The sequence below is a fragment of the Lissotriton vulgaris genome, chromosome 6 (genome assembly GCF_964263255.1).
Source record: "Lissotriton vulgaris chromosome 6, aLisVul1.2, whole genome shotgun sequence".
NCBI classification, from domain to species: domain Eukaryota; kingdom Metazoa; phylum Chordata; class Amphibia; order Caudata; family Salamandridae; genus Lissotriton; species Lissotriton vulgaris.
The window spans coordinates 1,291,101,297-1,291,123,150 of record NC_141694.1 but is presented as its reverse complement, the minus strand read 5'-3'; the positions used below and the strand labels follow the sequence as shown (position 1 = coordinate 1,291,123,150).

At 45.7% G+C, this 21,854-nt stretch overlaps 1 protein-coding gene across 1 annotated transcript in view; it reads right to left on the bottom strand.

The window, feature by feature from the left end:
* Positions 1-4,939: 4,939 nt before the first annotated feature.
* ADGB (androglobin) overlaps positions 4,940-21,854 on the bottom strand; it is a 1,363,241-nt gene continuing 1,346,326 nt past the window's right edge. The window contains exon 35 of the mRNA XM_086927423.1: positions 4,940-5,347. Within this exon, the coding sequence (XP_086783549.1) occupies positions 5,135-5,347 (213 nt within the window). The 3' untranslated portion in view covers positions 4,940-5,134. The remainder of the gene's footprint in view (positions 5,348-21,854) is intronic.

The following is a 21,854-nucleotide window of genomic DNA, read 5'->3' as shown; positions in this document are numbered from 1 at the left end:
ATTGGGAGGAAGTGAAGTTGGCGAAGAAGGCTAGATGCAGAACCACTGAAAATACAGAAATACTGAACCACCTGGAAGCATCTTATCACTGTCTTTTCTGCCTCTATGTATAAGATTTTACCATAATCAAGTCTTGATAACATCATGGGTAAGATATCTATTCTTTGAGTAGAAAAAGGAAGTAGCCACAGGATCTTCTTAAGCCATTTCACGGTAGTAATGCCTTTAGAGGTTATTTTGGCTGCTTGTGGTTTCATAGCCAGGGCGGAGTCGAGCCAGAAACCAGGGCCGGACTGACTAACGGGCAGTTTGGAATGCTGCAGAGCTGGGGGCTGATTTCACTGGGGTGGGGGCTGATTTTATTCATAGAAACCTGCGTGTGCTTCGAAATAATTAAAGCAAAACAAATTTCGTTTTGGACACGCAGGTCCCCATGAATGAAATCAGTCCCCAGCCCAGTCGCATTCCAAACTGCCCGGTAGCCAGTCCGGCCCTGCCAGAAGCCCAGATTATCTACTTTCTTGGTGGGAGTTGATGGAGTGGCATGCCAGTTTTGAGGCTCCCAAAGCTATGGATTCTTACCAAGGACCATCACCTCAGTCTTGTCACTGTTTCATTTCAAGGAGTTGGTGTTCATCCAAGTGGAGGTAGGATTTGAGATCTCTAAGTTAACTTCCCGCACAAGAAAACAGAGTCAGTACATATCTTTCCACTAGATCTGCAAGAGGGTGGATGTAGGTGTTAAAAAGCATTGGAATGAGGGTGGATCCCTGTGGAACTCTTGATGAAAGAGAGTATGGTCCGGATGCCACATTTGCCTAAAAGACCAGGAATGTGTGGTTCGTTAGAACATTAACGTTTGTGAATACCAATTGACTTATGATTTTGTGGGTGTCTTTCATTACTTGAACTTCCCTTCTAAATCCCTCCTTAAACTTTCCTAACCCCTTCCCATGTAGTGTAAATATTGTCCATTTTCTAACAACTTCTTTTTTCCCTCCCACATTTTCTGCACTTTTTGAGAAGATCTCTGCTCATGTGGGATATGGCACGTGAAATTGTAGTTCTCCATCCAGAGATTTGTGAATAGCATTTGTAAGTACATGAAGTATTCTTACTGGAGTACTATTTTCAGTAGTCAAAATTATTTGTGAATAGGACTCCAGTATTCCTATGTTTCAGTATAGTAGGGAGATTGATATCTTTCTAGCTGTTCTGTGGGTAATTTGTTAAAAATCGATTCCTCTCTGTTTTGTCTTTTTTAGTGTCTACTGAGACATTAGGCATTGAAAACCTACACATGTCTGGTATTACCACACTTGATCGCCAAAGAGGAAAAATAAGTAATTGGGCCGATCATCCCCACTGACCTTTTTCTGTTGGTGGCGGTCTGTGGGGGTAGGTGTAGGAGATAAATGTCTGCTTTGCAACAATGCATATAAAAAATGACATGAAACATCTTATAGGTGTTAAATGAAACAAGGTATGCCACCCTGTGGCATAATTAAGGTATCCAAAATTATATGTATTTTCAGTTGATCCCTATTATTAGCGGCTTGATGTCGGAACTAGTTATTCTGCTGTAACTTATTCTCACCATTTACAATTATATTAGCACTGCTGAAGTGCCACCCAAAAGATAATCAACCCATGGTCGGCATTTCTAAACTATGGACATTCAGGTCTCGATTCATGTTATAACCAACGAAGGGGGCAATAGGACGAGCATCCCAGAGGGGCTCGTCCTCCTAGTTGCCTATATCTCAAGAAAAAAGCGCCCATCTTGGTAGTGTGTGCTAACCTCCTGCAGATGGCATGCTTCATCATAGGGTTCCTCCTGTTCCGCTATGGAATGGGGTGTGCTACTACCTGTGAATTATGTGTTATTTGTAATGTGTGCTCAAATCACAGGGATTGTCATTATTCCTAATACATGTGCTCCTAAACATCTCATTAGACATCCCTTTCTAAGTCTACACAGACTTTTATTCACATTGAGGTGTTTTAAGAGCTATTTTGCAGAGCGCGCTTTACCTATCTAGCTGGTTGAAGCCTCCTACTACCTTTGTATCTGTCGTAACCTATGGCAGGCTAATTCTCTCTTATATATTGCAGGTTGACAGACATTAACACCACATGGGTGATAAGTATATTTATAAACACGAAGAGTATGTGAATCCACTTTCAGTCAATTATATTATTGGATCAGAAGTGGAATCAGGGAGCTAGTTTCTTGGTCCGAAAGAAAAGCCATGAGGAATGACTTGAAACATGTAGACCTATAGAAAGGCAAGGTCATTACATCTGAGGTTAAGTGTGAGCATACGTTCCTTACTTTTAGATAAATGGTTTATTCATATAGCACGGATAAATCCTGTTAATCTTTGTATTGTGATAGCAGAATCTGTTACTGCATTTTTCATTGATTCATCCCTTAAGTAGTCCATTCACTCTTGTTGTAGATTTGTAAGACTTTATTGAACAGAGAACAATGACAGCAAACACATGTTTCACCCTGTGTGGCGAATTGCACTAGGGCTTTCTCAAGGCTAAACAATTTTGTCAGGTCATTGTTAAACTTTTTCCAGTACAAAATGTCACAATACAGTTGATGTACATCCGATATCTGTTCCTGAATGAGGGTTAGTATCCAGCGTAGTCCTCTGGGTAATCCGGTATTAGACAAAGGTCGGGACCTTACAAATCTACAGCAAGAGTGAATGGACTACTTAAGGGTTGAATGAATGAAAAATGCAGTAACAGACACTTAACCTCAACTGTCTTATGAAGCGTCTATGGTCCAGAGCGATGAGTACGGATCCTTCATTGTTTTAAAAATTCTAAAGAAGTAAGATATAGACCTGGGACCCCTGGACCGTTTACCCCTGCTGGGAGGTCATTACATCTGTATTTTCTATTTTTTTAACCATACTGTCTGGAGGATGGATTAAAGCATTGCTCTACTACCAGGCAGATTTTTTTAATCTTCCAAAAGAGCCCCTCCTAGTCCTATTCTAGCATTATCTAATGAGCATACCATTCAGTGCTCCCGCGTAATTCGCAGGTAGTAGCACTCCTCATTCAGTAGCTTTTAGTTTATTTTATTTTTTGCATAGTTAACTAAAACCATTGCAATATTACACTTAAAAGAATTTTTTTTTTTTTAGAAATAGACATTCAATATACTTTCCTCTGCCTTAACTGCCTTTTTAGTTCTTATAGTTGCTACAAAACATCTTTGTTAAAACCAGAGAAGAGCCAAAGGTAGAAAATTCATTGCAGTTTAAAATCACAGTTAGATTATGCTTGTTAAGGAAAGACCTTTGTTCACTAAATGCTGTGATATGCTGTCTCGGGTTTTCTTTGCTCCAGTCATGCTTGCCCATTTGTCACATCATTCAAGTTATCTCGACTTGTTGTAAGATTTATCCCTCTGCTGCTGGCGAGCATCCTTAATGTGGTTCTGCTAAGACCTTTTCCCGTCTGCTGGACAGCTTGCAGCGACAGGCTTTGTGGATCATTTTTTGGTATTTTTTGTTCAGCCAACATCAGGAATTTTACCAATCTACGGTTTAGTTGGATGTTTACTGGATTTAAGCAGGCAAGCACCGCTTGCCCCCTAGTGCGGAGGTCTATCTGTTTTCAGAGGTTGTTTTATGTGCTGTTGCCGCGCTTGGTGCAGTTATTTGCATAGGCAAATTAAATGAAGAATGTCGCCATTATTGGTGTTACACAGCCTGCAAGTATCTTGTTTTTTTGTCCTTAGCCATGGTAGTAGGTGCTTGGTGCATGGAAGGGTCCCTAGTCTGTACCCTTAAGAAGTTCATTTTTATGGCCCTGGGATTTCATTCAGTAGCGGAATGGGAGGAACCCTACAATGACGCATGACACCATGGGGCTATTCTGGTGGGTGAAGCCTATACAAAAAAAGCCTTGTGCTTTTTACCAACCTGCAGGAAGTTAACACACACTACAAAGGCTCTTTTTTCTCGATCCATGGGAGTCTGATGCAAAGAACTGAGGTATTGAGGAAAACTTTCAAAATATGTTTTTATATATTGAGCATGACAACTAATATGTGTATGAGAAGAGTGAACTAATAAATTGCCCTAATTTGCACAAACATATAGATTGTCCAAATACATACAGGCCACCGCCTTGTGAATACCAGTATGTGCAGTTACACCTGTACCGGCACATCCATTAACTCAGTTAAAAGTCTAACCCTTGCAATATTCCCCAAGTAAATTTTGGCCCGGGAAAATGTTGGGAAAATATAGAGGCATGCAGATTTTGGAGCCTCATTTTAAAGGGGTGACCTCAGATTTAATTATTGCAAATGTTAAATTTGGAGCCCTGGGCTATTGGATTTTAGCAGATTTGATAATGATCCATCTGCTCGTAATGAGGGTGTAAACAGGCAAAGGAGATCAATATGTTTAGATAGCATCATAGCAACACCTGAAAAAAGGTCTCTGACGTACCGAAAGACTTCGGGGCATATTATCTAGGAACTGAGTTAAAATTATTGCAGTTTTAGCGGCAGAAAACTGCAGCTAAAGTGGCGATAATGGGCTTGATAATATGCCCTTGTGAATTCCCATAGAAGCCCAGGTTCACACCAGAACATGGGCTTCTATTGGAATTCTCAAGGGCATATTATTAAGCCCATTATCACCGCTTTAGCTGCAGTTTTCTGCCGCTAAAGCGGGAATAATTGAAACGCCGTTCCTTGATAATATGCTACGTTGTAACTAAAAGGCTGATTTATAGGATCTGTTCAGTATCTACAACATAAGCTCAAATAAGAAATTAAACTAAGACAAGTCAAAAGAATGTTATATAGAGGTCTTGGTTCCAAACAGTAGCATGAAATACACCTATGAACATTTTCTACATTGTAATTGCATTTTTACAGTATTCTGAAAAGAACAAAACCTCAGGGATAACGTTTTTTATTTGAATAAAGCAGTGAACTACAACGACTGTTAACACTTTTCATTGGTTTTAGAAAATAGAGGTATGATAGAAAATTCTCCAGTATATGATAACTTGGCTACAACTTTACGTCAGTAGCAAAAAATAAACTTTATTTCCTCATTTACATACAATACATGGAGCCCAGGATACCAGGTCATTTTTTCTTTCCCGCGCTCTTCTGCCCCTTAGCACTTTTCTTGCCCTTTTTCTTCTCTGCTGAGGAGGGACTCTTTCTCTCCATCTCTGCTCGAATGGCTGCTTCTTTGGCAGCTAAAGCTGCTTGCTTTTCATTCTCAGCCTCTAGTAGCTTATTTCTGTATGAATCGCGAGCACTGAGGATCCTGTCCCGGGATTCATCTAAGGATATCTAAAAAAGGAAATATAGATTGTAATTTTAAAGAGGAGCTAAAGACATCCTTTGTATTACACATATTTAAAGTGCAGTTACTAAGGCTTTATACATTTGACATTAATAGTTTGTGCCACTTAGGTTTGGTAAACGAAGAGATGCACCTCCATCGGTCCACAAGTGAGCTTAGCACTGACTGGTTAAGAAATAAATCAACATAATACTCATTACTAGAAAGAGTTGATAAATTATTTCCAATTGACACAAACCGAGAGTGCTAAGAATCAAATGCAGACATAGATTCTGAAATGTGCATTGGCTGGGAAACATTCTGTAAACAAACATTCCATTTGTCAATATTCTACATATCTCCAGGAAACAGACTTCCTCAGTGGTAAATACTAAGGGGCAGATTTACAAGCCCCTTGCAACACATTTATGCCACCGTTGCGTCACTTCGGTGACGCAGTGGCGGCATAAACCATGCGCCATTTTGCGCCGTATTTACAACGTGACGCATCTAGGGAGATGCGTCACGTTGCAGAGCCCTGCGCCACATTAAACCGGTTTAATGTATGCAGGGTGAGCGTTCCGTCGAAAAAAGCCTGGGAAAAGTGACGCAGTGAAATCTACAAGATTTCACTTAGTGACTTTTCCCATGCCGCTGCGTCAAAACCCTGCGCCTGCTTGCTGGAGATGCGTTGCGCTTGCGACACGGCACCAGCAATGTGCCGCTCTTACGGCATCAGATGCATCACGCATCTGTTTATCCTTGCGTCACGATGCGCTGCATCTGTGGTGGCGCAAGGGTAAACTTGCGTGACGTATCTTACCTGGCGCATCCCTACTGATATGGAGGGATGTGCCAGTCCTTGTAAATCTGCCCCTAAGGGTCAATTAGCACTTTTGCACTGATGTTCCGGTGGCGCAATTTGCCACAGCATATATACAAGGCCAAGTAAAGTTATTTTACTTGGCTTTTCATGTTCTTATAAATGTGTACCCCTTTCATGCACAAAACTGCGTCAAAGTGGTGCTCCATGGTAGTTGCTGTGGGTGTTTCTACGCAACACCCATGGAACCTGAAGCATTCCCAGGGTTACGAGGCTCAGAACCGAACACCACCCCAAGAGTGCCGTTAGGAAGGCGCAACGAGGAGAAATGTTCTAATTTCTCCTCGTTTTTCTTTTTTTGATGTGTGCTGCATTCTGCAGGACACATAGAAAGAGGAAATCGCCTCTTGCATTTGATTTTGTGCAGGAAGGTGTCCCTTCCTGCACAAAATCAATCAGCCCGCAACCCAGGCACCCTTGAACGATGCCGCAAGAGAGCCTGCTTTGGCGCATGGCAGCCGATTGTGCGCCAGCGCAGGGGAAAGTGACAGGAATACACCGTATCTTATAGATACGGCGATTGCCTGCCTTTTTGTTTTGACGTAGAGCAGCGTTGCCTAAGGGCCTCATTTATGAAATTTTGCCAGAGGGCAACTCCAAAGGTCTTCCTGCTGCGCTGCCCTATGGCAAAAGAAAAAGGCAGGAATGCACCGTATCTATCAGATATACGGAACATTCCTGTCCTTTTCCACTGCGCCAGCGCACAATGTCCTGCCGTGCACCAATGTAGGCACCTTTGCACCATGGTGCAAGGGTGCCTGAGTTAAGGGAATGAATATTTTTGTACAGGAAGGTAAACCTTCCTGCAGAAAAATAATCACAAGAAGCTTTTTCCTCTTTCTATGTGTACTGCAGAATGTAGCAATCATCGAAAAAGGAAAAACAAGAAGAAATAAAGATAGTTCCTCTCATGTGCCTCGATTGCATTGTTTTTGGTGTTGCCTCAGATTTACCATTTCTCGTAAATCTGAAGCAGTGTCAAAAAGCCATCGATGTTGCTGGGAACACCCCCAGCAACACCGGCTGCAGGGTGCTACAGGGCAGGTTTAACCGTCAAAAAAGGTCACAATCATCAAACATGCCATTTATGTGCACTCCCACCCCCTTTAGCAGGCCCACAGCCACCTTGAATATGGAAGGAGATTTGCTCCAGTCACAGGCAAGGGTAAATTTGTTTTCAGGATAGGAATGAGAAACAACATTACAACCCCGAAATTACTGGAGGTGTAGTAGAAGAAATTTCTCGAAGGGTAGAATATTAACCGCATAGAGAAGAAAAAAGTTTAAAAGTGCAAACAAACTTTTGCATTTAATATGTGTAAGTGGAAATATCTACATTTACATTTCCGCACGTGTAAGTTTATGCACGCAAGCTCAAAAGGGAATTAGCAACTGTTTCATGTTCCCAGAAGTATGATATAATTCTTTGTAATCTTGGTAAACTGGGCCTAAGTATCCTAGTACAAGTGGAAGAGGTATGGGGTGGCAAAAGAGGGTCAGTTAAGAATGTGTGTTGAAATTAAAGACATTCTAGTCTGCTTAATCCTAATTATTTTCTGCAAGCCTTGGGAAGTGGAAAGATATCATGGTTGATGCAAAACAGTATAAAACGTCATTCAGAGAAAGGTAAATCACGGATAGGGTAATCAGGGAAGGAGGTCAAGATCATGAGAAATTCTGTATTAGTGGAAGTTTATTGGGGATGGGGAGTCACACGAGGCAACGAATGAAGACAAGCTAAAATTTCAGACTATGGGAAAAGCTGAATGGGCTGTAAGTCGTAATATCAACTACACAGTATTGTAGCACACAAATGTTGTATCAAAAAGACAGATAACAAAGGAAACGAATTCCAAACTGAAAAATTCAATAAAAACTTGTGTATAAAAAAAACCAAAAAACAGGGAAACCATAAGGACTACAAAACCCACAAAGCCTGTGAGAAGTAGTGGCGGGTCCTATAATGTTTGTGCCATTGTGTGCTTCAAACGGTGTTGTCATCTTCCGCAGTGTGGGACACCTTTTGGGACACAGTAAGGACTAAAAGGCCCACAAAGCCCATGAGAAGGAGAGGGGGGCCTGGGGCTTTTCACTTAGTAAGGTGTTGGTAAGACTACAACACCTCAAAAGGCTGTGGGAAGGAAAGGCATGCCCTGGGCTTTTCGAGTCACTTAAGCACTCCAAAAGGTGTTGATATACCCAGGCGCATGCCCGGGCCAAGACGGGCCTGTCTTTGCCTGTAAGAGGCCGGGCTCAGACTCCCCAATGAGGTTTTCTTTTTCAGAGGCAGTGGCGGCTGGTGACATTTGAAAGTGGTGAAGCGTAAAAGTTTGTGATGAACACAGTGCATCACAGCGAAATGTGACCTCCTTAGATTGCCTTTTTCAAAGGTATACTAGAGAATAGTACAGCCCCAGGCAATGGTGTCAACCCATCTAATCGGTTACCAGGCTCAGTATTTTTATGTCCTGACAAATGGCTTGAATTGCAATCCTTGCATTTGGAAGCCATTGCTTTCATCAAACCAGTTTACGTATGCTGCAAGCTATTTTTCATTCTATAAACGAACACAGCACACAGGTCTCAGGCCAGGCTGTAAACTGTGGTGGAGGAGGAAAACCTTGATGTGCAAACAGCAGTCAGTCACAGCTCTAGTCCATTGGTAAATTTGAATTTACTGTTTTAATGCATATGTGAGCAGCAGAGGCTCAGAACAGTAACACCAACACAGAAATCACAGTGCAGTTTAAGCACAAATCGAAAAATGGAGGCCCATTGGACTCGGAGAGTGCGTTCATGAGAAGCGAAAACATACGGTGCTGCAGGTGTATACATGGTGCAATTTACTATCCTTGCACGTACGTGCTTCAACACTTTGCACATGTATAGTAAGTGCTATATAAATGGTGCAGTCTAATACAATGTGCATGGGTTGTATTCCTCCTTAGTGAACATACTCCTCCTCCACCCTCTCCCGTGCCCCATCACCCCATCTTTTGCTGACTCCTTTCATTATGGAGCATGATTTCATTTTTGATTTGCAAGGCGCTCTGGACGATTTTACTTTAACTGAGACCGAACCAGGGGTGGGAGGGCCAACACTAACCTTAATGATGAAATCTACCTAAATAAGTGCACAGAAAGCTGGCAAAAATAAAGATTTGTAATGTCACGTGTTATCTACCCCATCTCGAAGAGATAAATGACCCTTCAAATGCAAACTGTGTTTCTGCAACACATCACACTAAGTCTGAGGAGCCCGGGTATGTGACCACCTAACTCAACCTTTACAAATATTCCCTTTGTAATAAAAGTCAGACGAAAAGGAACGTCCCACTCTAGAACACACACATAAAAAGGGAATATTTGTAAAGGTTTGAAAATGGCTAAGGCATTTTTAGACTGATTTCATGCTTTCCACCTGTAACTCTCACAATGTGCTCTGGAGCGGTTGCTTTAAAACTCTGGCATTTGATGACTGTGAGAAGTTGGCCTGATAGGTAGTGTTTCCAATTCTGGAACCACTGGTTATCAGTCCAAACAAACCCCAAAGATGTCAGGTTGTAAGTCAACCTTGTAGACAAGCTATCCTAGTGGTAGCATGGACTAAGCAGCCTTAAAGGCTTAACTTAAGAGGTCGTGTTAAGCGAGCTGTTTTACCACATACAATCCTGTAATCAAATGAAAGGACACCACACAAGTATATATTATAAAAATATATGTATTTATTACTAAATTACTCCCCAGTACTCTTTATGAGGAAAGGGGCACAAGCGTTAAATCAAAAGCACTGTTACACATATAAAGTTGCACGTTTATGGATGAGGGCGGGTGGCCACTCAGACCATATATCAAAAAAGTGGTATAAGTAACACTTTACGAACAATGGTTAGGCCTAGGGCCTAGAGATTCGCTGGGAGCAGTCAGGACAAGCAATTAAGAAGTCGGGAGTAGCCCACAGGAGACGGGTGCAGCACGGAAAGTGCGGCGCGCACCAATGCACTGTCAATGGTGCGTAAAAGTCAGTTAAAATGAATAAAAAGATACTTCCGCTGAACCTAGGAACACAAAACTTTAGACACAGACCCTAGAGGTGTGTACCAGTGTAAAGACACCGGCGTTGCAAAGTTACCTCACCCACAGGCCGTGGGTGCACAGGGTCGAAGTGGCGTCGGGTTCTGTCACGCAGGTTCTGGGTGCTTGGAGCTGTTGCAGCTGCAGGCGCTGTGAAGCAGAAGTGTCCGGTGCGATCCAAGGGTGGATCGATGTAGAAAAGTACCTGAAAGCAGAGGGGACAGAGTCTGGGTCACTCAGCAGTGACCAGGGTGGAACCAGGACGGAACCAGGCAATGTCGGGCGCAATCAGGCGGTTGTCGATAGGCTTCTCTCCGCTGTCACGTGGGCTCTGGGGCATCTGCGACGTCCAGGAGCAGGTCACGATCTGTCCCACGTAGGCTCTCGCCGTCAGCACCGTCGGCTTGAAGATTGTAGCAAACAGCACTTGGCAAAAGCAATCCACGCGGAACCGGGAGATTGCTTATCACTCGAACCAGGAGGGTCAGAGTGGGTGCTCCTTTTCACAGGAGCTGGTGCAGATCTGGAGCAACCAGAAAAGCAAGTCGGATTTCAAAGTTCGTCGGCACAGGGGCCACAAGCCAGCTGGCAAGTGACCGGGCCAACGCGTCGAGCGCACACAAGCAGAAGGGCCCCACGCAGCACTCAGCGAGTGTGGAGGGGTGAGCTTTGGTGCAAGTGGAGCTCGGGGCTGGGGCTTCTCAAACCCCGGTGTACAGCTTCGAGGGTCACTCGTGGGCCGCACGGTCAGCGTCTCGTGGCCTTTTCAAGATGGCGTGCCCCACGCTTCCGGTCGCCTCCACGGGTCTCAGCTCTGCAGGGACTGTGGATCGGGCAGGTAGAAGGCAGGCAAGCTTGATCTCGTCGATCTCTGTCGCTCGAGTTCCGGCGGGAACTGCAACAAAGCAAGGGTCGAGGGCTGGATGGTGCCTGTTTGCACAGGGTGGTCACTCCTTGACCACAAGGGAGATTCTTCAGTCTTCTCACGTCGTGTAGAAAGTCGAAGGGTCCAGATTTCGTTTCTTATGTTTCTTCAGGATGATCTGAGGTCCGTTGGGACTGCTCCCCCTCTTATTCGAATCTAGGGGGTTGGACATCCTGCTAGGTCCCCTCCTATGGGTGGGACCCAGGAAGGGGGTGGTTACACCCCTCTCCTTTGATCCTGGCCGCGCTGGGACAGGGGCTGGGAGGCCCCTGAACCGGTTTGGCCGGATCCTGCAAGGGGCAGCCTTGTGCTCCCCAGGCAGTGTCTGGTTTCATTGAAACCTCCCTACTCCAATCCACTATCTCCTGTCTGGGGTGGTTTGACACCGCCCTGTGACAGGAAACTCTTTGTCCAGGCCTCCTCTGCCGGGTTTCGGTCAGCAGCAGGAGGTCAGACCCGTGTCTGTGGCAGGGGCATCCATTTTGTGGATCTGAGGCTCATTTTAAATCAACCGCGTTTCAGTAAAGTAACATGTCTTCTCCCTCTAGAAGGGTGGAATGCTATCCCCGTCGCCAGAACTGGCGAGGGGATAGTATTCCAATTCGTATGACACCTTACACGACATGTTTTGATAAAGCCAAACCAAAGTTGCTATATAACCGCGAGGATTATAATGCGCTTAAGAGTATATGGTATGGCATTATCCCGGATCAGCTTAGGGAGTTGTTCCCGACAGCTGCAGACAGGCTCAGCTCATGCCAGAGCACCATCTCACATAAAACCACACACTCTGCCTCCAGGATTGATGAGGCCTTCCATAGGAGTGGCTTACAGGCTATATATGTGTCCAGATATAGGTTTAGATATAGGTATACTATATCTAAGCAAGGGGTGATTACACCCACTTGCCCCAGCTGAGGGATCAGCCAGTTGTGTCAATTTAAGAACCAGCCAGGGGTGGCAAAAGCTATGCTTCAGCCCCTGGTAGGCCTTGGTGGCACCTATGCCCTGGGCACCTATAGTGCGTGGTACAGGGGCTGACAAGGAGTCCATTTCCAATTGTGGTATGTACCTATAGCACATGTATTACAAATTTAGAGAGAGAACAGCAGGCTGGGGGTCTGATTAGCAGGCCCACAGCCTCAGTAAGTCGAAAACCAGTGAAGCAAAAAGCAAAAATTGGGGTGACCATAGGATAGCAGACCCTACTCTCCTACAATGACAGATTATTTACTAACAACATTCGCCTTTCAAAAAAGGATTTACGCTACCTGTCAATTTGGCAACTAATTGCTAGTTTATCACCCCTTAAGGTCCAGCAGAGAGAGCTATCACGCATGTCGATGGGATTCCAATCCAGCCACAAACTACAAATTAATAGGAGGGCATGAACACAGTTAAACACTGCTAATCGCTTTAATTGTTTGCTGAGAGATGAAATAGGCACATGCATTTTAAAGACTTTAATCTGGAAATATGTAAGTTTCATTTCCCTTACCGGAGGTGCGAGGAATCATGGCGCACCATCTTTCTTTGGGGCAGATTTACAATGAAGTGCTGCAGTGCGGAATCGCAAGCCTTTTGGCTGCGCCACGCTGCAGCACTTCCGAAGCACATGAATGCGACCTATTTACAATATTATGTTGTAGTCCTGTGCTCTCCCCTGCACTGGCGCACAAACTGCTACCATGCTCCGGATCAGGCACCCGTGCATCATGGTGCAAGGATGCCTGCGTCATGGGGCGATTGTCTTTGTGCAGGAAGGGGCACCTTCCTGCACAAAAACAATCACTACAGGCATTTTCCTATTTCAATGTGTACTGTAGAATGCAGCACACATTGAAAGAGGAAAAAACAAGGAGAAATGAAAACATTCCTCCTCGTTGCGCCTCGCTATGCCACCTGAGGGTGGCGGTGCATTCAGACCTATTTCCAGGCTTACGATTCCTCGTAAGTCTGGAAATGTGTCTTATTCCATTGGTGTTGCGAGGGAACACCCAAAACAACAACCATGGAACGCCCCTTTCACGCAAAATGCTGCATGCAGTGTGGCTTTTCCTGTCCTTGTACGTCACAAAAAGTGACGGACTGGTGGCGCGGGGTGCTTGTAAATCTGCCCCTTTAACTTTAACCCGCCCTTATTTGATTGTCTCAGGCAGGGTAGGGTGGGGTTAACAGGGAGGCTTGCTGAACTGTGATTGATATCTAGCTCTGGCCTCTGCACAGCGGAAGCCTACAACTCCCAGGGCTAACCTTATAGGCGGGGGAGGTCCTTCAGCAAGGAATACAATGGATTTGCCAAGCTGGTGACGTCACAAGCCTCAGGGCAGTTAGCTCATCAGCCAGGCAAATCTAGGTTTGCTGGCGCATGGTCAGAGTGCATGATGTATCCCTGCCTTAAACCTGACTTGTGAACGCTGCCTGAAGACACAAGACAGCCTGAGGCAGTTTACTGGCACAAAGATTTTTTGACTCGTAATTGTACAATAAAAAGCACACATTATGGGGCAGAAAAAGGACGAGGGCATAGTACCTCTGCCCATATAAAAGAACCGCCACTGTTCAGAGGATCATATTTTGTATCAACAAGGTACAGCCTGTGGGAGATTCATTCTTTGGATAAATCTACAAGGCTTATGATCTTTTGGTTTTAGTCCGTACCATTCTAAATTTGCTGCAATCTCCCCTGGCGTTTTAACACAGCAAAGACCCTAACAGATAGTTTCCTGTCTCATAGGCGCCCCTTTTCACAAGTACCCTAAGTAACACATCTTAGATTAAATTATTCTTATTTGCAGTTTTTTAAACATATTTAACTGACATTTGATTGCTAGGAGCAAGAAGCTGACTAAATTATCTTGCCACATGCTACTGTACACCCTAGGCAGGATAAAACCATGTTTTTAAACATTGTAAGTTAATATTTTTATTATACAATAAATTGATATAAGGCAGCTAACACATTACTGGCTTACAACGCCAGCCTGAAATTGGATGTAAAATGTGCTGTGTTTTTAACTCCCCTTAATAGCGGTCACTTGTTTATTTACTCAATCTACTACTGTCTAGACATAATGGTGCAGTTTTAGAATGGGAAAAGGGAAGCTGGTCGATAAAATTGCGGCTCGGCCCCTTACTAAAGAGCATTCAAAACATCGAAAAGACAGTTGTACATTGTGTGGAATTGATAGAGGAGGTTGAGCGGATACTAAATTCAGATAATCCACGCTGCTCAAAACTTGTATAAAAACCCAAAATTTCAAAACTGTTTGAAAAATCGTTGCTAAGGAAAGAATCCAAAATCTGACACCAAACTGTGGTATGCGCTCTAGCTTATGGACGCTTACGCGAGGACGCGTTACGTCATAAGCTAGAGCGGCACGGCGCACGCGCAGGACTATGAAAGGAAAGGCGCGAACAGGATAGCGACAGTTGGTGGCTGGAGATGGTCATAGCCAGACGCTCGGCGCCCTTAGCCATTTGAATTTCTTGTTGTATGAATAAACCTGTTTCCTGATACCAGAAGTCTCCGTGTATACTGTGGGGGAGCAAGTAACATTACAGTGGCGACGAGGCTGAGATTCGAACACCACCAGGTGCTGGAAAAAATAAAAGAAGAAGAACATAGGACACCTCCACAGTCTGCACCCACGGACCAGTGAAGCATAGGTACCACACACGAGCAAGGGCGTGGCAGCAGCGCAACAGCAAAGGAAGGAACGTTCCCAGGCATAGCAGCAGGTCAGTGTGGCCCAAGGCTCCAGGAATCCCCAGGCAGCATCCTGGCAACCAAAGGAGACACCCCCACTCCAGAGGAAGGGGGGAAGGGTGCACAGACAGCGCACACCACAAGGGACAATACTCCGGGCAGCCCTAGGGGCCAAGGTGACACGGCAGGGAACGCAGGAGCGTCCGGTGAGCCTACCCAAAGAGCCCAGGAAGGAGGACCCAGAGGAGAAGCCAGAATGACGAGTCAAGCGTCAACACTAATGGCGCCCGTCCCGTTCCTGACCAGACCAGGCGAACCTCAACTAAAATGGGAAGACTGGAAAGAGTACTTCCTCAATTACATCGAGGCACTAGAGGACGAAAGTGAAGGTGAATACAAACCGGATAGAAAGAAAAGACTATTGCTCCACAATTTAGGCCCAGAAGGGGTACGGGTCTATAAGAACTTGGTGCCTAAGGAGAGGGGTGCAGAAGAAACGGATGTCTTCGTGAATGCACTGGACGACCTGGACAGCCACTATCGCCCAGCGGTCTGTGTCTCGATAGACCGCTACAACTTTCAGCAGAGGAAACAAGAGGCGGGAGAATCGATCGACGACTATGTGGCTGCCCTCCGCCGACTAGCAATCACGTGTAGGTATGGGAACCTGCAAGACGAATACATCAAGGACCAAATCGTAATGCACACCACCAGCAGAGCAGTCCAAGACAAGCTGTGGGCAATGAATGAGACTACCCTGAAGGAAGTCGTGGCAATGGTCAAAAAGGCGGAAATGTCGAAGAGAGGCGCAGACGTGGCAAAAAGAGAAAGCGCGCCAAAACAGATGATCAATAAAATCGATGAGGCACCCCATTCCAGCAAACAGAGAAGTGTCAGTGGAGACCGGAGGAAGGACACGAGAGGGCCTGGGAAGCAGATGCCTCGCTCCAGCCAGGGGACGAAGTTCGCGTGCTACAGGTGTGGCAGCGCCGCACACGCGGCCCAGGACAGACGTTGTCCCGCGTTTCGCGCCAAGTGCTCATACTGCGGACTGACGTGGCATTTCGAAAAAGTCTGCCGGAAGAAAGGGATGAAGTCGACGGTAAAGTGCATCGAAGCGGCCACAGCCGAAGCGAGTGGGGAAGATGAACCGGAAGAAGACGACCTGGTGCTATGCATAGAGGACCAAGTGCTGGACGTGTCGGGGAAACGAAGGGACAAGCCCCGCACCGACATGCACATCGGAGGCGTCAAGGTCTGCGAACCCAACAATTATAGAAGACAATAATTTCCAATCAAAATATAACATTGGAACCCCATGAAACCTGAACCAATCGCTTTAGCATACTTAGTGGGATAAATCCAGGAACAGATGAACCGCTGGGCCCCCACCAGACTGAGACTACTGAAATGAATGATACTGTGTTGCCAACGGCCAGAGGTACTGTATATTATCGAACAGTTGAGAACTGAAATATCAGAATTAAAAAATATGGACAAAAAGGGGAAAGGAAAGGTTGTGTCTTAGCCCCTACCATGTTTCTTTTTTTCTTTAACAGTTGTGTTAGATTTCTGCAAGATTGTGACAATGATTACCCAACTTTGGGTGGTGTCAAAACTCCGTCCCTTTAATTTGCTGACAACACCCAATTGGTTTGTAAAACCCCAAAGGGGATTTAATTGCTATTAGAGAGGTTTACTCTTTTTTAGTTTGAGCCCAGAGTCAACGCACATGCGCTACTATGCGGTACTTGCTGTACTGGAGTATGGAATAGAAGCCCCGCACACTCTCCGTCCATATTTGTCATTAACTTCTGCCTTTGTCCTTCGTAAATGCAGGCTTCTGATTCAGTAAGTGGCTTTTTAGTGCCTCCTTAGAACTACCTTGTCTTCATTTGTAACCTCCCATGGCTACTGGCCCTTTTATTTTGGATGTTACAGGGTATGTTTAAATTAGTTTGTAAACACTATTTCTTTATAGAGCTTATTTTACTGTAGGTAGGACGTGCACTGCTTCAGCTGAAACTGCGTATGTTTTTTTAAGCAGCACGGCCGCTCTTTATTTTATATTATGTGTCTGTAAATTAACAATATGGGGGCCAGCTTTCTCCTTAACACAGGTGCTCGCTTTCAGTAACAGCACAGGCCTCCTGTCCGTTTCTCCCCCCAACCCCACCAACCAGGCCTAAAGCCCCACCTGCTCCATGATGCCATGTACGGTATATACATGTACTCATTTTCACTTCACTGCCCGTAATGAGTTTTTTTTCTTATTTAGTTATCTTCTGCTCGGTCACGAGGTCTAAGTTCACCGTGACAGGCTATCCCCCATTACCGTCTGCAACATAGCGGTTGTTGCAGGCACAACAGCTATGCATTTCTCTGACTTTGTGCTCTTCAGTTCATACATTCCCCAACTGTAATGCCTTATTTTGGGCTTTTAATCACTGACATGGTCTAAGTGAATGGTGACAAGTTCTTCAGCTTTTCCCACTGTGACCGTACTTCCACTTTTTCAAAGATGTTCTTGGAGGCACAACAGCTATGTATTTCTCCAACCAAACTTCGATCGGCTACTTCAGGAGGGCCATGGCATGTCTCCTTTCAAGACCGGGCGCCTGCTGTGTGTTATCTTTTAATAGGCAGCTGCACATTTTTTTATCACCTCAGTTCTTGCCAGTGCAGGAGTGGGTTTGTGCTCTTCACCCTTCTAGCCACGTCTCTCTCCAGAACTCAGCACCGCAGCTCCCCTGCCCACTTATTTTTAGGTCGAGGACCGAAGGCTGGCTCGACAGCCGGAAGTCGGAGATTTAATGATCTTCAGCAGGGCAGTTTAACCCGCCTCTCTCCTCTGTCTCTCCTCCATTGGCTGGCTTCCTAAACGGAGGCCAGCCATTGGATGAGAGAGGCGTCCCTCGAAAGAAGCTCCGTCTCTTTCGGATTCGGGGGCGTGTTCATGCTGTTCTTTCCACTTTTTAGCCATGCCCCTTTTTAAAACGCCGAACACGCCCTGAAAATGTTTGGAAGCTTGCGGCCGCCATTTTTTTCCCCGCAGTGAAGGTGAGCCGTTGCTTTGCGTGTATTCCAAGTTCCCATCGTTCCTCCGCTGCTTGTCTCCCTCCCCCTGTACACCGGTGAATCGCTGATGGTTCGGCTGATGAAGGAGCCAGTCTTGACGGTGATTACCCCTTTCAAAGCTCCCTGGCAGGCTGGTGAAGAGCTGGGACGAGGCTGACCCCTCCTGATCATCCCCTGGCCCCCCGAGCGTGACAGCAGTTTCTTCCCTTACTGCCCGCCCTCCATCTTCTCCTCTGATGGGACATCCGGGACACGTGAGTACAGTTTTAGTGAACCTACTCGGCACTGTGGTGCTCCCGGGCTTCTCCGTACCATCCTGAGCCAGGATGAGGTCTCCCAACCCGATGCATTCCGGGTTTGACTTCTGCCACTTCCCGCATGGCCTGCCTTCCTGCTTTGCCTCCTGTGGGATGACCGGGACCCGTGAGTCTTATTGATATAGTTTCAGTGTAAATCCCCCGCTAGCACTAAAATGAGAGCTACCACAGCTGAAATGATCACACAGGGCCCCGGTGCGAGGATCTGTGCGCCCGCGTGCCTTTGTGCGCTACTACAGCTCGCGCATTTCAAAGAAAGTAGTGTTTGTGTTATCTTCCCCTCGGGCATCACTGCCACTGCGTACAGCTCCAGACTCACGCACCTACCCCTTTTACCACGGGCCTTGCTGGGGGTGGAGGTGAGGCAGTTGGAGGACTGTGTGGGTCTCTTTGTCATCCTTTGCTTGTATGATTTTGCACATGTGTGTTGGGCAGGGAAGCCAGGCGTCGCTTCGGACAAGTGTTTCTCTCTGATTCTTAAGAGCTCAATGTTGTTTTTGGCCCCAGCACTATTTTCGATTCTGCCTTTGAGAAAGAAACTGAAAATTAATGCAGGGGCCGTCCCTCCCAATGGTTGCCATCTATCTTGTTCCCTATCTATTTGCTTGTCAGCCTCTGAGCAATTGCAGCAGCCAGAGAGCCCCCTTTGTGGTCTAAAGGTACAACAGAGGCTGCAAACAGATATAGGGCGGTCACAATTGGATTGAAATTGTTTATGGGGCGCTGCCCCTTTAAAAGTACTACACTAACCATGCGAATTGCCAGAAAAGTGTTGCAGCCCGTGCCTGTTGTCTACGTGAATTTCGTAGAGGAAATAATACGCTGCCACTAGTCTTAAAAGAAGAGGTGGTTGGGCGCCACATTGCAGCCTGTTCTGATGAGGCCCTTAAAAAAAAGCAAACCCCTCACTCTCCAACCGCAAACCAACCAACAAATGCAGACAAGGCATTGTTCTAAGCCATCAGCTAGACTCGAGAGACCTGGCTCTCATTCATACATTCTGTCTTAATTACAAAGCCACTTTCGTGCGCTCACCTAATTTCTCACCAGTCACGTGCATAGCAACGAGTGCAAAACACTCTTCACTTAGTGACAGACACTCACAGGTTCTCTACACATCAATACGTCAATCACACACACACTCCCACGCACACACACACACACATGCACACACCCACGCACGCACCACCCCAGTGGAAGCCCTCGCAGAAAGCACCTTTTGCAGTTCCACTGTTTTGACTCTCCATCCTCCCACTCGTTTTTCTTGCCTTCTGCCCCTGATTACTCGTTTTTCTTGCCTTCTGCCACCTGATTGCACTTGTTTTTCTTGCCTTCTGCCCCTTGATTGCACTCGTTTTTCTTGCCTCTGCTTCCCTGATTGTGCTCGTTTTCTTGCCTTCTGCCCCCTAATTGCACTTGTTTTTCTTGCCTCTGCTCCCCTGATTGTGCCATTTTTCTTGCCTCGGCTCCGCTAATTGTGCCATTTTTCTTGCCTCTGCCCCCCTGATTGTGCTATTGGCAATGTAAATAACAATGCCATTTATTTTTTTTGTAGGTGGCTCTATGTGTGGGTGGCTCTGTCTGTGTGAGGGTGGCTCTGTGCAGGGTGTAGCTATTGGCATTGTAAATGGCAATGCCATTTATTTAACAATTAAGCTATTGGCAATGTAAGTGACAATGCCATTTATTTAACGATTAAGCTATTGGCAATGTAAGTGATAATGCCATTTATTGATGATTTTAAAAAAGAAAAAAGAAATGTCATGAGCAATGCCAATAGATCTACCTTTAATGATGCCGAGACCATTGCATTGTAAATGCTTGTTAACTTTTTTGTGCTATTTCTTCTCTCGAGCCTGTGAGGCGCAAAGCCAGAACAAGCTTCGTCCCCTGGTGATTTAAAATCAGCCACACAGCAATACGGACACATCCTGGGCCATTTGTGAAGCCAGAAGCATATTGCATAGTTTTCTTAATGAGTGCTTTTCTGTGTTTATATATATATCAATAAGGACTAGCTAGTTTAAGGGAAGTAGAAGACTCAGAGTAGTACGTCAAATAAGGGGAAACTGTGTTTTCCTTATAAAGCCCTCACCCACCGACCTAGTCGGTGGCATGCTTCATCATCGGGCCCACCACAGTGGCACCGAATGTGCCCCGGGTGTGCTTCAACGCCAGGTGACCGCGGAGCTGGTATGTTGCTGAGTGTGCAGTGAATAGGGTGAGAAAGGTGAAGTTTAAAAAGCTATACAGTAGGTCCCAGTACCCGAGGGTAAAATATTTTATTGAACTGGGCCTCTGTTAGCAGATAAAAGGCAGGTAGACGTCGATTGGAGTGCTAGTTATGACCTCCAGCGTCTAGTGTGGTCTACATGTTTCAGCCAGTGCCTTGTAGATTTGAAGCTGGCTTTCCTCAGGACCGTTTTAATATGTGAAAAACGTGCAGATTAAATAATAAAATTAAATTTAAGTGGTTGTGTTGTCTTTTGACTAAGTGAAGCGCACACTAAGGCGCTATGACTGTTAGAGGGGGATTCCCTCAAGCTTGATCTGTTTTGTCTTGTAAAAAGCTTCATGGGTCGCCTGGCAGAGAAAGAGACCGAGTATTGCAGTCTAGTTCCTCCTTCGACCTATTCGTCCTTCCGCGGCGCCCGTTTCTGTGTTGCCAGCTCGTGAGATTTATCGAGTTAGTGTGTTGGGGTAGAGAATTGGATGTATGGTTTCCATGCTGCTATGTAGCGAAGTGGATGTGATGGGAGGCTCGGCTCAATCCTTCAATTCTTGCAGCTTTGTCAACTCCTAAGTCTGGCGAGAGGCACCTGTGGAATGGCTGTAAGTAAAAGATTATTTTTACTCCTGTCTTATGGAGGAGTGTGGCTCAATGGTTAGAGCGGCAGACCCTGATGCGGAGGGCTGGCCCAGGACCAGGGTTCAATTCCTGATGCGGCAGGGTCTTGGGCTCATTTGTCTGCGGACTCGATAATTCTCACCTTGGTGCCTACTCTAATCATGGGGCCCCATGCTGCAACTCTGGGCAATAGCTTGCTTAATCTCCACAACAGCCCCTACAACACTGGGATGCCGGGCTTCACCTTGGGGGTGCCCAGGAGGGGCATCTCACAGGGAGAGCCAGGAAGGGTTCCACAGCGTTATACAGTGCTGGGACGCTCCGGTGATGGGCAGCTGTGCGCTTTACAAGTATCCTACATTTACATTTAGTGTTGCCTGCTGTGGGTTCATACTAACAGGGGCATGAAATAGACTTTACGGCTCTTGTGCATGGAGTAGCTAAACAAGCGCCAATAAAGGACTGTACTGATTGCATTTCCACGTGCAGAGCACTCCGTTACTAGTAAAATGTGTCAGCTCTGTGACTCTCCCTGGACTACCCAAATGCTCTGGTCTAACTAGTTGCACTTTTTGGAAGTGGGAGTTTTTTCGTCCATGTACCTTTTTTCTTCTTCTTCTTCACATTTGCTGGCCGCTAAATCGATTGAATGCACCCACATCCATCATCAGTGTTTTACCC